This window comes from Protobothrops mucrosquamatus, unplaced genomic scaffold, assembly GCF_001527695.2.
Source record: "Protobothrops mucrosquamatus isolate PMUCROS unplaced genomic scaffold, P.Mucros_1.0 scaffold3971, whole genome shotgun sequence".
In the NCBI taxonomy this organism is placed as follows: domain Eukaryota; kingdom Metazoa; phylum Chordata; class Lepidosauria; order Squamata; family Viperidae; genus Protobothrops; species Protobothrops mucrosquamatus.
This window is the reverse complement of record NW_015389911.1, coordinates 26,728-38,655: the sequence shown is the minus strand read 5'-3', so window position 1 is coordinate 38,655 and position 11,928 is coordinate 26,728. Positions and strand designations below refer to the sequence as shown.

The 11,928-nt window shown below is 47.0% G+C and overlaps 1 protein-coding gene across 1 annotated transcript in view; it reads left to right on the top strand.

The window, feature by feature from the left end:
• GIT1 (GIT ArfGAP 1) overlaps nt 1-11,928 on the top strand; it is a gene marked incomplete at its 5' end in the record, with an annotated part of 26,037 nt that overhangs the window by 8,470 nt on the left and 5,639 nt on the right. Inside the window, 9 exons of the mRNA XM_015827819.1 lie at nt 2,194-2,218; nt 3,767-3,815; nt 4,575-4,647; nt 4,929-5,026; nt 6,871-6,982; nt 7,081-7,214; nt 8,117-8,269; nt 9,756-9,995; nt 11,799-11,902. Of these exons, the coding sequence (XP_015683305.1) occupies nt 2,194-2,218; nt 3,767-3,815; nt 4,575-4,647; nt 4,929-5,026; nt 6,871-6,982; nt 7,081-7,214; nt 8,117-8,269; nt 9,756-9,995; nt 11,799-11,902 (988 nt within the window). The remainder of the gene's footprint in view (nt 1-2,193; nt 2,219-3,766; nt 3,816-4,574; nt 4,648-4,928; nt 5,027-6,870; nt 6,983-7,080; nt 7,215-8,116; nt 8,270-9,755; nt 9,996-11,798; nt 11,903-11,928) is intronic.

Genomic DNA, 11,928 nt, shown 5'->3' with positions numbered 1-11,928 from the left:
TTTTTTTTTCTATGTTTTCAGAGGGATAGGAGAGTTCCTGGAGAGCAGAATCCCTCCGTGTAATCTAGTTATCTGTTTAATGCAGTATTTCTCTACCGTGGAATTTTTAAGAAGGGTGGACTTCAACTCCCAGAATTCCCGGGCTCAGGAATTCTGGGAATTGAAGTCCACCTTTCTTAAAGGTACAACGGTTGAGAAACGTGGCTTTAGTGAATATGAGGCGTTCCAGATTTTCTAGCATTCAGTACCCACAAATTCTTTGCAATTTGGGGAGATGAAGTCTGTGTGCGTCCTCAGAATACTCTATTTGGGGAAGATATCACCCCAATTTTATTTTATTTTATTATTTATTATTTATTTTATTTTATTATTTATTATTTATTTTATTTTTTATTTTTTATTTTTTATTTTTTATTTTTTATTTTTTATTTTTTATTTTATTTTATTTTATTATTTATTATTTATTTTATTTTTTATTTTTTATTTTTTATTTTATTTTATTATTTATTATTTATTTTATTTTATTTTATTATTTATTATTTATTTTATTTTATTTTATTATTTTATTTATTTATTTGTTTGTTTGTTTTATTTTTATTATTTTATTTATTTATTTATTTTTATTTTATTATTTTATTTTTATTTCATTTTATTTCATTTTATTTTATTTTATTATTTATTGTTTATTTTATTTGATTATTTATTATTTTATTATTTTATTTTATTATTTTATTTTATTTTTTCTGCAAGGAGTCAAAAGTCAGCAAAATCTGCTTTAAAGTTTCCGGCTGTTTTAGAGGAACCAGGATTTCCTTGGGATTTTAACAACTGCAGCCACAATCATTGGGGTGCCCGCAGTAAGAATTTTCTGGATTCGAATACGGGCGCCAGCTCTTGAACCGATAGTCCTCAACTTGCGAACGTTGGCTTAGCGACCGTTACGACTTCTAACGGACTTCCCCAGGGCTACTTACGACCCAGATTCCACATTCTGACAGCTGCCCGCCCCACAGTCGCGTGATCGTAGTTTGAGCACTTGGCAACTAACCACGATTTATGGCTTAAGGGCCAGAAATCGGCATTTACTTCCCACGTTCGGCGGAAAAAAAAACACCAATTGCAGACAATGGATTTTGCTTAAGGACGGCATGGATTCACTGCCATAGGAAAGGTCGTAAAGTGAGGCACGGTCACATAGTGACTCCTCTCACAAATGAACCGTGGTTTAGATTTTGGTGATATTGCAACTAGTCCTCAGCGTACGACCACAGTGGAGCCCCAAATTTATGTTGTTAAGTGAGACATTTGTTAAGTGACCGTTTTATGATCTTCCTGGTCACCGTTGTTAAGCAAATCACCGCAGATGTTGTTAGTGACCCGGTCGTTAAGCGAATCTGGCTTGCCCATTGACGTTGCTTGGCAGAAGGTCACAAATGGGGATCACATGAGACCCCGGGGACGCTGCAACTGTCCTAAGTACATGCCAGCTTCCAAGCATCTGGATTTCGATCACGTGACCTGGGGGACACTGCAACTGTCCTAAGTACATGCCAGTTTCCAAGCGTCCGGATTTTGGTCATGTGACCCTGGGGACACTGCAACTGTCTTAAGTACATGCCAGTTTCCAAGCGTCCGGATGTCGGTCACGTGACCAAGGGGACACTGAAACTGTCCTAAGTACATGTCAGTTTCCAAGCGTCCGGATTTCGATCACGTGACCCCGGGGACGCGGCAACTGTCATAAGTACATGCCAGTTTCCAAGCGTCCAGATTTTGATCACATGATTCCAGGGACGCTGCAACTGTCCTAAGTACATGCCAGTTTGCAAGCATCCGGATTTCCAGCAGGCGGTCGTAAATGCAAGGATCGGTCATAAGTCACTTTTTCCAGCGCCGTTGCAACCGTCACTGAATGAGTGGTTGTAATCCGGGGACTATCGGTACCCCCGATACAAGGCACGGCCAGGGTTGCAGATGGATTCGGCCCCAGTTTGTGTTGCATTAGGAAAAGGAAGCTTGTGTAGTATGCCGGCAGGCCAAGGGGGCATCAGGTCCTGGGTGCGAGAGTCGAGGAAGCCAGCCTGCGGTGTTTGGGGAGGGGGGGCGGTGTGGCTGTTGCTGTTTCCCCCCACCCTCTCCACCTCTTTCTAACCTCCTCCTCTTTCTTCCCTGCTGCTCTTTACGGAATCAGAGTGCGCCCCAAATGCATGTCGCAAAGGTACGGAGGGCTCGGCTCTCCCCTGCATGCATCGGCCTCGCCTGACCCTCCCTCGCCCTTCCGCCCCCCCCCGTTTTGTGGGGGGGCCTCGTGCATGTGGGGCAGGGTCTGGAGAAGGGGGCGGCAGGGACGTTTCGGGCCCACCGCGATCATCCGTGCCGTCCGCTTGCCGGATGTTATTCTGGTTTATATGAAGATTTTATTAAATTTATACGCTGCCCGCCGGGGACTCCCTGGGGTTGGGGGTGGCGCCTGAGGTCCCCTTTATTTATTTATTTATTTATTTATTTGTATCCCACCTTTTATTATTCTTTTTCTTACAAATAAGTCAAGGCGGCGAATATAACCAACACACCCTTCTTCCTCCTTCCTTTTTTCCCCCCACACCCTGTGAGAGGGACTGGTGGAAAGTCACCCAGCCGGCTTTCATGGTTAAGGCGGGACTAGAACTCACCGTCGCCTGGTGATTTGGCCCAAAGTCACCCATCCGGCTTTCATGCCTAAGGCGGGACTAGAACTCACCGTCGCCTGGTGACTGGCCCAAAGTCACCCATCTGGCTTTCATGCCTAAGGCGGGACTAGAACTCACCGTCGCCTGGTGACTGGCCCAAAGTCACCCATCTGGGTTTCATGCCTAAGGCGGGACTAGAACTCACCGTCTCCTGGTGACTGGCCCAAAGTCACCCATCTGGGTTTCATGCCTAAGGCGGGACTAGAACTCACTGTCACCTGGTGATTTGGCCCAAAGTCACCCAGCCAGCTTTCATGCCTAAGGCGGGACTAGAACTCACTGTCGCCTGGTGACTGGCCCAAAGTCACCCATCTGGGTTTCATGCCTAAGGCGGGACTAGAACTCACTGTCACCTGGTGATTTGGCCCAAAGTCACCCAGCCGGCTTTCATGCCTAAGGCGGGACTAGAACTCACCGTCGCCTGGTGACTGGCCCAAAGTCACCTGGGGTTCATGCCTAAGGCGGGACTAGAACTCACCGTCGCCTGGTGACTGGCCCAAAGTCACCTGGGGTTTATGCCTAAGGCGGGACTAGAACTCACTGTCGCCTGGTGATTGGCTCAAAGTCACCCAGCCGGCTTTCATGCCTAAGGTGGGACTAGAACTCCTTGTCTCCTGGTGATCAGCCCAAAGTCACCCAGCCACCTTTTATTGCTAAGGAGGGACTAGAACTCACCGTCGCCTGGTGATGGGCCCAAAGTCACCCAGCCAGCTTTCTGGCTAAGACGGGACTAGAACTCACCGTCTCCTACTTTCTAGCCTGGCGCCCCAACCCCTAGACCAAACTGGCTGGATCCATTCCTTCTCTCGGGGGGGGGGTTCTCCCTTCTCTGTCCATCCCCCCCACCCGATTGTCCTTCTTTTCTTTTGTTTCCCTCCCCCATAATAAATGTGGTTACCTTTGTTCCCTTGGGAATTCTAGCGCTTCGAATGGGGTTTCTGTGGGCTGGTGGGAGTCTGGTGGGGCATCCAGTGGGAAGGAGAAATAGGGGTGGGGGCACTGATGCATCTTTCTCCTCCACCCCTCCCACCCCCCAGCTTAGACCTTTCGGAGTTGGCCAAGGCAGCGAAGAAGAAGTTGCAGGCGGTAAGTGAGACGGTTTCGAACTCATGACCTGGCTCGGGCCGGGATCTCCTTGTGGCCACTTTTCCTTTTTTTTTAAAAAAAAAAGTGGGCCGGGGGAGGTTTCTAAGGCAGCGTTTCTCACCTTTGGCTGCTTGAAGAAGGATGGACTTCAATTCCCAGAATTCCTCCGCCGGGGGGGAGGGAATTCTGGGAGTTGAAGTCCGCACGTCTTCCAGGCGTTAAGTTTGTAAAACACCGTTCTGGGTTTATCTTCTTTCTGTCCGTCCACACGGGCCCACCTGACCCCCCGGAGAGTGGAGTTGGAAGGACCCCCCACGAGGTCATCTAGTCCATCCCTCTGCCACATTCAGAGAAAAGCAACTTAACCAGTTATTTCTCACCCTTGGGGGCTTTCAGACGGGTGGACTTCATCTCCCAGAATTCCCCAGTCAGCATAGCTGACTGGGGAATTCTGGGAGATGAAGTCCACCCGTCTGAAAGCCCCCAAGGGTTTGAAACTTCCCATTTTTAAATACGAGAAGGACTTCTTTGCTTTAAAAGTGAAACTGGGCGCGTAATGGGGAGGGGGACAGGACCCCCACCCACCCAATAAGCGTCAAAATCCTGCCGTTTCTATTCCTTTGGCAGCTTGTTCTGCCCATCTTGGGAAGAGGATCAGAACTCGGCACCAGCCACCCAACCTCGCCCCCCCCAGCCAAAGCCTTGTGACTCGAGTCCCCCCCCAAATTAAATGTTTCTCTTCCCCCCCCTCCCCAATAGCTGAGCAACCACCTCTTTGAAGAGCTGGCGATGGACGTTTACGACGAAGTGGATCGCCGTGAAAACGACGCCGGTAAAAGCTTTGGGGGGGGCGGAGCTTCTGCTCTTGCAACGATTAAGGACTAGAAACTTGCAGAGGCTTGTCAAAGTCTTCATTTGGGGGGCGGGCAGCGCCATACTCAGGTTTCTTGGCCAAAGGGATGGGGTGCAGGCTTGGGCTCCAGGTTCTGGGGAGTTGCAGGGGCCAGTTTTATGCCCCCATGGGGTCCCCCACGCCCCCCAGACCAGCCCACCCCTCTGGGTGGCTGACCTTGCCTTCTTCTCCTCTGCTTCCTCGCCCCCCCCCCCCCAAAGTCTGGCTCACCACGCAGAACCACAGCACCCTGGTGACGGAGCGCAGCGCGGTGCCCTTCCTGCCGGTGAACCCCGAATATTCAGCCACACGTAATCAGGTGATCGTCCGTCCCTCTCTCTGTGTGTGTCCTTGACTTACAACAGGTTGTTTAGTGACCGTTCAGAGTTACAACGGCACTGAAAAAAATGACCGTTATGAAATTTTTTCACATGACTATTGCAGTATCCCCAAGGTCCTGTGATCAAAATTCAGACGCTTGGCAATTGACTCATGTCTGTCTGTCATGCCCGTCAATCTGTCTGTCTGTCTGTCTGTCTGTCTGTCTGTCTGTCTGTCTGTCTGTCTGTCTGTCTGTCTATCTATCTATCTATCTATCTATCTATCTATCTATCTATCTATCTATCTATCTATCATTTATCTATATCATCTGTCTGTCTATCTATCTTGTCTCTATCTATCTATCTCTATCATTTATATCATCTATCTATCTGTCTCTCTATCTCTTGTCTGTCTATCTATCTATCTATCTATCTCTATCATTTATCTACATCATCTGTCTGTCTATCTTGTCTCTATCTATCTATCTCTATCATTTATATCATCTATCTATCTGTCTCTCTATCTCTTGTCTGTCTATCTATCTATCTATCTATCTATCTATCTATCTATCTCTATCATTTATCTACATCATCTGTCTGTCTATCTTGTCTCTATCTATCTATCTCTATCATTTATATCATCTATCTATCTGTCTCTCTATCTCTTGTCTATCTATCTATCTATCTATCTATCTATCTATCTATCTATCTATCTATCATCTATCTATCTATCTATCTATCTATCTATCTATCTATCTATCTATCTATCTATCTCTATCATTTATCTACATCATCTGTCTCTATCTACTGTATCTATCTATCTATCTATCACTATCATTTATATCATCTCTCTCTCTATCTATCTATTTGTCTCTATCTATCTATCTATCTATCTATCTATCATTTATCTATATCATCTGTCTGTCTATCTATCTTGTCTCTATCTATCACTATCATTTATATCATCTCTCTCTCTATCTATTTGTCTCTATCTATCTATCTATCTATCTATCTATCTATCTATCTATCTATCTATCTATCTATCTATCTATCTCTAACATTTATCTATATCATCTGTCTGTCTGTCTGTCTGTCTGTCTGTCTGTCTATCTATCTATCTATCTATCTATCTATCTATCTATCTATCATTTATCTATATCTATCATCTATCTATGTGTCTGTCTGTATATCTGTCTGTCCATCATCTGCCTCTGTCCCTCTCTATCATTTGTCTATCACCTTCTATCATCTATTTATATCGTATATCGTATATCTATTATCTATCTATATCTATCTGTCTGTCTGTCTATCTATCATCTATCTATCTTGATCTATCTGTCTATCTATCTGTCTATCGTCAATCTATTATCTCTCTGTATCGTCTGTCTATCTCTCTATCGATCTATTATCTGTCTATCATCTATCTATATCTATCGTATATCTGTTATCTGTCTATCATCTGTCTGACTATCTATCTATTGATCTATCTGTCAACCATCTGTCTGTCTATTTGTCTGTCTTCTACCTGTCACCTTGACTTTTTCGACCACCCTTCACAGACACCCCCGGAGGCAGACACATTTCAGTCATGGCTGCCTTCAGATTGGGGAAAGAGAGGCAGAGCCTGGGGTGAAGGTGGTGGAGTCAAGAGAGGCATCAGCCTAAAATGCCTACGTAGCCACCTTTATGCGCTGCTCTGACCCACCCCTCTCCCCACACCAAAGCTGGACATTTGGCGCCTGCTCACTGTTGAGCACTCTGAGCGACGGTTCGGGTGGTCTCCCGGCTGCTGCCGTGGGGGGCTTCGGTCTCACCCCGCCCTTTCCTCCCTCGTTGCCCCCAGGGCCGGCAGAAATTGGCCCGGTTCAACGCCCGGGAGTTTGCCACCCTGATCATCGACATCCTGAGTGAGGCCAAGCGGCGCCAGCAGGGCAAGGGCCTGACCAGCCCCACGGGTGAGTCTGGGGAGGGCAGGGGCTGTGGGGAGAGGGGCTCTGGCGGGGGGGAAGGCTCTTTCCCCCCCCAGGAGTAACCCCCTTGGTTGTCACTGCAGAGACCCTTGATGCCTCCATCCACGGCCCCGGCGACTTTGATGACCAGCACGACTACGACAGCGTGGCCTCCGACGAGGACGCGGACCAGGAGCCCCTGCGGAGTGCGAACGCTGGGCGCAACAACCGTGCTCGGGTGAGACCCCTTGGGAGGGGGTGGGGGGGAGGGAGGGAGGGAGGGAGGGAGGATATAATGGCTCTGTCAGGAAAAAAAATTCCTGTCAGTGAGAACAGTCAACCGGTGGAACTCCTTGCCTCCAGAAGTCGTGGGTGCTCCATCACTGGACGCTTTTAAGAAGAGGCTGGACAGCCATTTGTCTGAAATGGGTTAGGATCTTCTGCTTGGGGGTTGGACTAGATGACCTCCAAGGTCTCTTCCAACCATAGGATTCTATGATGAAGGGAGGGAGGAAGGAAGGAAGGAAGGAAGGAAGGAAGGAAGGAAGGAAGGAAGGAAGGGAGGGAAGGGAAGGAAGGAGGGAGGAAAGAAAGAAAGGAAAGAAAGAAAGAAAGTGAAAAAAGAGGGAGGAAGAAAAGAGGAAGGGATGGAGAGAGGGAGGGAGGGAGGGAGGAAGGAAGGAAAGGAAAGAAGGAAAAGAAAGGGAAAGAAGGAAGGAAGGAAAAGAAAGGAAGAAAAGAAAGAAGGAAAGGAGATGAGTGGACAAGGGGAAGGGAAGGGAAAGGAGAAGAATGGAAGAAATGAGGAAAGGGAAAGGAAAGAATGGAAAAGGAAAGGAAAAAACGAAAGAGAAGAGGAAAGCAAAGGAGGAGAGGAGGAGGAGGGGAAGGGAAAGGAAAAGAAAGGAAGGAAAGGAAAGGAAGGGGAAGGGAAGGCAAAGGAAGTGGAGAGGAGGGAGATGAAGGGAAGGAAAAGGGGGATGGAGGGAAGAGAAAGACCCCATCCTGCCAGGGGGGCAGCCTCCTCCCCTCCCCACCCTCCCACGGAAGGGGGGAACGCTGTACCTGCCCTTCATCTCAGAGCAAACCTAGACTGAACCCCTTCTTTCCCCCCCCCCCGTTTCCTCCCCCCCCCCGCAGAGCATGGACTCCTCCGACCTGTCGGACGGGGCCATCACCCTGCAGGAGTACCTGGAGGTGAAGAAGGCCCTGGCCGTCTCCGAAGCCAAAGTCCAGCAACTCATGAAGGTGAACAACAGCCTGAGCGATGAGTTGCGGCGGCTGCAGAGAGAGGCAAGTCACCCCCTTTTTTTTCAGGGGGGGGGGAAGAAACAGAAGCCGGGGTCCGTGGACTCCCCCCTCCTTCCGTTCCTGGCGCCCGCCTGGCACTGCCAGCCTCGGAGGTGGATTTGGGGGTGGTGGTTGTGGTTTCACCTGATTGTTGCTAAGCAACCATCTGAGCTTACAACAGCTTTCCTCAGAGCCGCAGGCCGTCCTCGACTTACAACGGTTCGTTTCGCGGCCGTTCGAAGGCACCGTGGCACTGAACAAAGGGACCGCGGATGACCGTGTTTCACACTTACGGCGGTTACAGCATCCCCAGTGGTCACCACCGACCCATAGTTACGACGGTGGCTGTGTCCCGGGGGTCTCAGGCGATCTCCTTTTGCGACCTTCCGTCAAGCAGAGTCAATGGGGGAGGCCGGATTCGCTTAACGACCGTGTGACTCAATAACTGCAGTGATTTGCTTGATAATTGTGGCGGGAAAGGTCGTAAAATGGAGCAAAACTCAGTCAACAAATGTCTCACTTAGCAACGGCTCAATCGTGGTCGTACGTCAAGGGCTGCTTGTAAACAGAAAGCCACTTAGGCCCCCACGACTGCAGCCTCCCCTGCTGTGGTGTGTTGTTAATGTCCGGAAGTTCACAATTTGGACCCACAACTGAGTACAGATGCCCCTTCCTCATCTAAGGGGTCATCTTCCTGTCCTCCACCCTCCCTGGAGACCCCTCACTGGACCCCAACTCCAAGCGGGGGGATCCGTGACTCTGCCCTGCCCCGAACAGGCTTGCAGATTCTAGTAAATTCTTGCAGATTCTTATAATTCTAATGAATTCTTGTGAATTCTTATGAACTCTAGTGAATTTTTGTGAATTCTAATGAATTCTTGCAGATTCTTATGAATTCTAGTAAATTCTTGTGGATTCTTATAATTCTAATGAATTCTTGCGTATGCTTGTGAATTCTTATGAACTTTAGTGAATTTTTGCAAATTCTGGTGAATTCTGGTGAATTCCTGTGAATTCTAGTGAATTATTGCAAATTCTTATGAATTCTTGTGGAGTCTTATGTAATCTAGTAAATTCTTGTGGATTCTTATGAATTCTTGTGAATTCTAATGTATTCTTGTGAATTCCTATGAATTCTAGTGAATTCTGTATTTTTGTGAATTCTAGTGAATTCTAGTGAATTGTGAATTCTTGCAGATACTTCTGAATTCTTGTGAATTCTAGTAAATTCTTGTGGATTCTTATGAATTTTTGTAAATTCTTATGTATTCTAATAAATTCTTGCAGATTTTTATGAATTCTAGTGAATTCTTGCAGATTCTTGTGAATTCTAGTGAATTCTTGCAGATTCTTGCGAATTCTAGTAAATTCTAGTAAATTCTTACGAGTGCTAGTAAATTCTTGTGAATTCTTATGAATGGTTGCTAATTCTTGTGATTCTTATGAATTCTCGTGCTTATGAATTGTGAATCCCTGCGGATGCTTTCAGATTCACAAGCTGCAGTCGGAGAACTTGCAGATCCGTCAGCAGGCGGGGCCCGTCCACCCGGCGGCCCCCACCCCCAGCGAGCGCCCCGAACACAGCCACCTCCCCTCCGCCCCAGCGGGAGCCCTCCGTCGCGACCGTCACGCCTTCTCCATGTACGAACCGGGCGCCAGCACACTCAAGCCCTTCAGCCAGCCGCCCATGGACGACCTGGTCAGCCGCCTGCAGCCCTTCCACCCGGGGGTGAGTGCCTGCGGATCGGGGCCCGGGCAGAGCTTGGGGAGGGGGGTTGAGCCGAACCTGGGGGTCCACACGACTTTTCTGCAGAGAGCAAGAGGAGGTTGCCAAGTTTTTGAAGGAGGAAAAATGGCAGGCGGCCGTTGTTGCACAGATCAGGAAGAGGTGTGCAATTGGCTTAACCGAATAGATATATTCGGTTGGAAGGGACCTTGGAGGTCTTCTAGTCTGACCCCCTTGCTCAAGCAGGAGATCCTATACCATCCAGGTTAAATAATTGCCCAGTCTCTTCTGGAAAACTTCCAGTGATGCAGCACCCATAACTTCTGGTGGCAGGTCGTTCCACTGGTTAATTGCTCTCACTGTCAGGAACAAGGATGCTTCTCTCCTTGATTAATTTCCATCTGTTGATTAGAGATATTGGACTGGTTAGCTTTATAAGAGAGCGGAAGCCGTTTGTGTTAAATACAATCAGAGACGATTAACCGAGAGATTTGAAGATTGGTGTCATATTTGGGCTAACCTGTGGACTGTTTTTATTATTTTTTCTTTTATTTTTTTTTATATACGTGGGATGTCGGGTCGATTTGACTATCAGATAGAGACCTCCCATCTCTATCTGAAATATTTTTTTATATATAACATATTTTTCTTGTTAAATAAGGATGAGAAAGTTTAGGATTATTTACGGACCCATTATGTAAAGGAAGGAGAATTTATCAGGTTTTTAAAATTATTTTTCTTTTCAGCATCCAGTTAGGGTGGATTTATATGTGTGTGTGTGTGTGTGTGGTGTGTGTGTATATATATGTATATATATATATATGTGTGTGTGTGTGTGTGTGTGTGTGTGTGTGTGTGTGTGTGTGTGTGGTGTGTGTGTGTGTGTGTATGTGTATATATATATATATATATACACACACACACTGGCATTTTAGCCCTGACGATGTCGGAAGATACCGACGAAAGCTTGGTGATTATCTATGTTATTAAACTTTTTTAGTTTATTATACTCCTGGTGTTCACGTTTTATTGATTTGAAGATATATATATATATATATATGTGTGTCTGTGTGTGGTGTGTGTGTGTATATATATATGTATATATGTGTGTGTGTGTCTGTGTCTGTGTCTGTGTATATATATATGTGTATGTGTGGTGTGTATGTATATATATGTGTATATATGTGTGTGTGTATGTGTGTGTATATATATATGTGTGTGTGTATGTGTGTGTATATGTAAGTATATTGTGTGTATATATATATATGTGTGTGTGTGTGTGTGTGTATATATATGTGTGTGTATGTGTGTGTGTGTATGTTTAATGTTGGATATTTGGGTCATTTCTTTTTTTTCCCCCCTTTTTTGTGCATTTGTTTTTCTTTTTGTTGTTGTTACTCTTGGACGTATGCTTTTTTCTGTCCTTTTTTCCCACTTTGTATTTTATTCCTGTTGATAAAACATAATAAATATATATCTGAAAAAAGAAAGGAAAGTGTGTGAGACCTTTGTGCAGATCATGGGAAAGTGTGACGTAACACACACACACACACACACACACACACCTTGACCTATTTTGACCCTTGCAGGAATCGGAGGAGGATGGCCTGTATTCCACGCACAGCCAGCCCAACATTTACCGAGTAAGTCCGTTTGGGGAGGGCAGACCGGGCCCTGCACATTTTTCTCCCCCTGGCTGCCCCCTTTGGGGGTTTCCAAGACCCCCACTTCACCACGGGGTCTCCCGACTGTCTGGCCCATGGTGCACAGCCAGCGGACCGACCCTCCGCTCTTTTGGCCTTTCAGATCCGGAAGGGGGGCTCCATTTCGGCCATGCCGTTCCCCCCCTCGTCCTCTGCGCTGGTGGTGGGTCCGCCGGAGGGGAGCGGGCGCCACCTGGTGAGTGGACAGCCGGCTGTGTGGCTGGGGGGGGGAG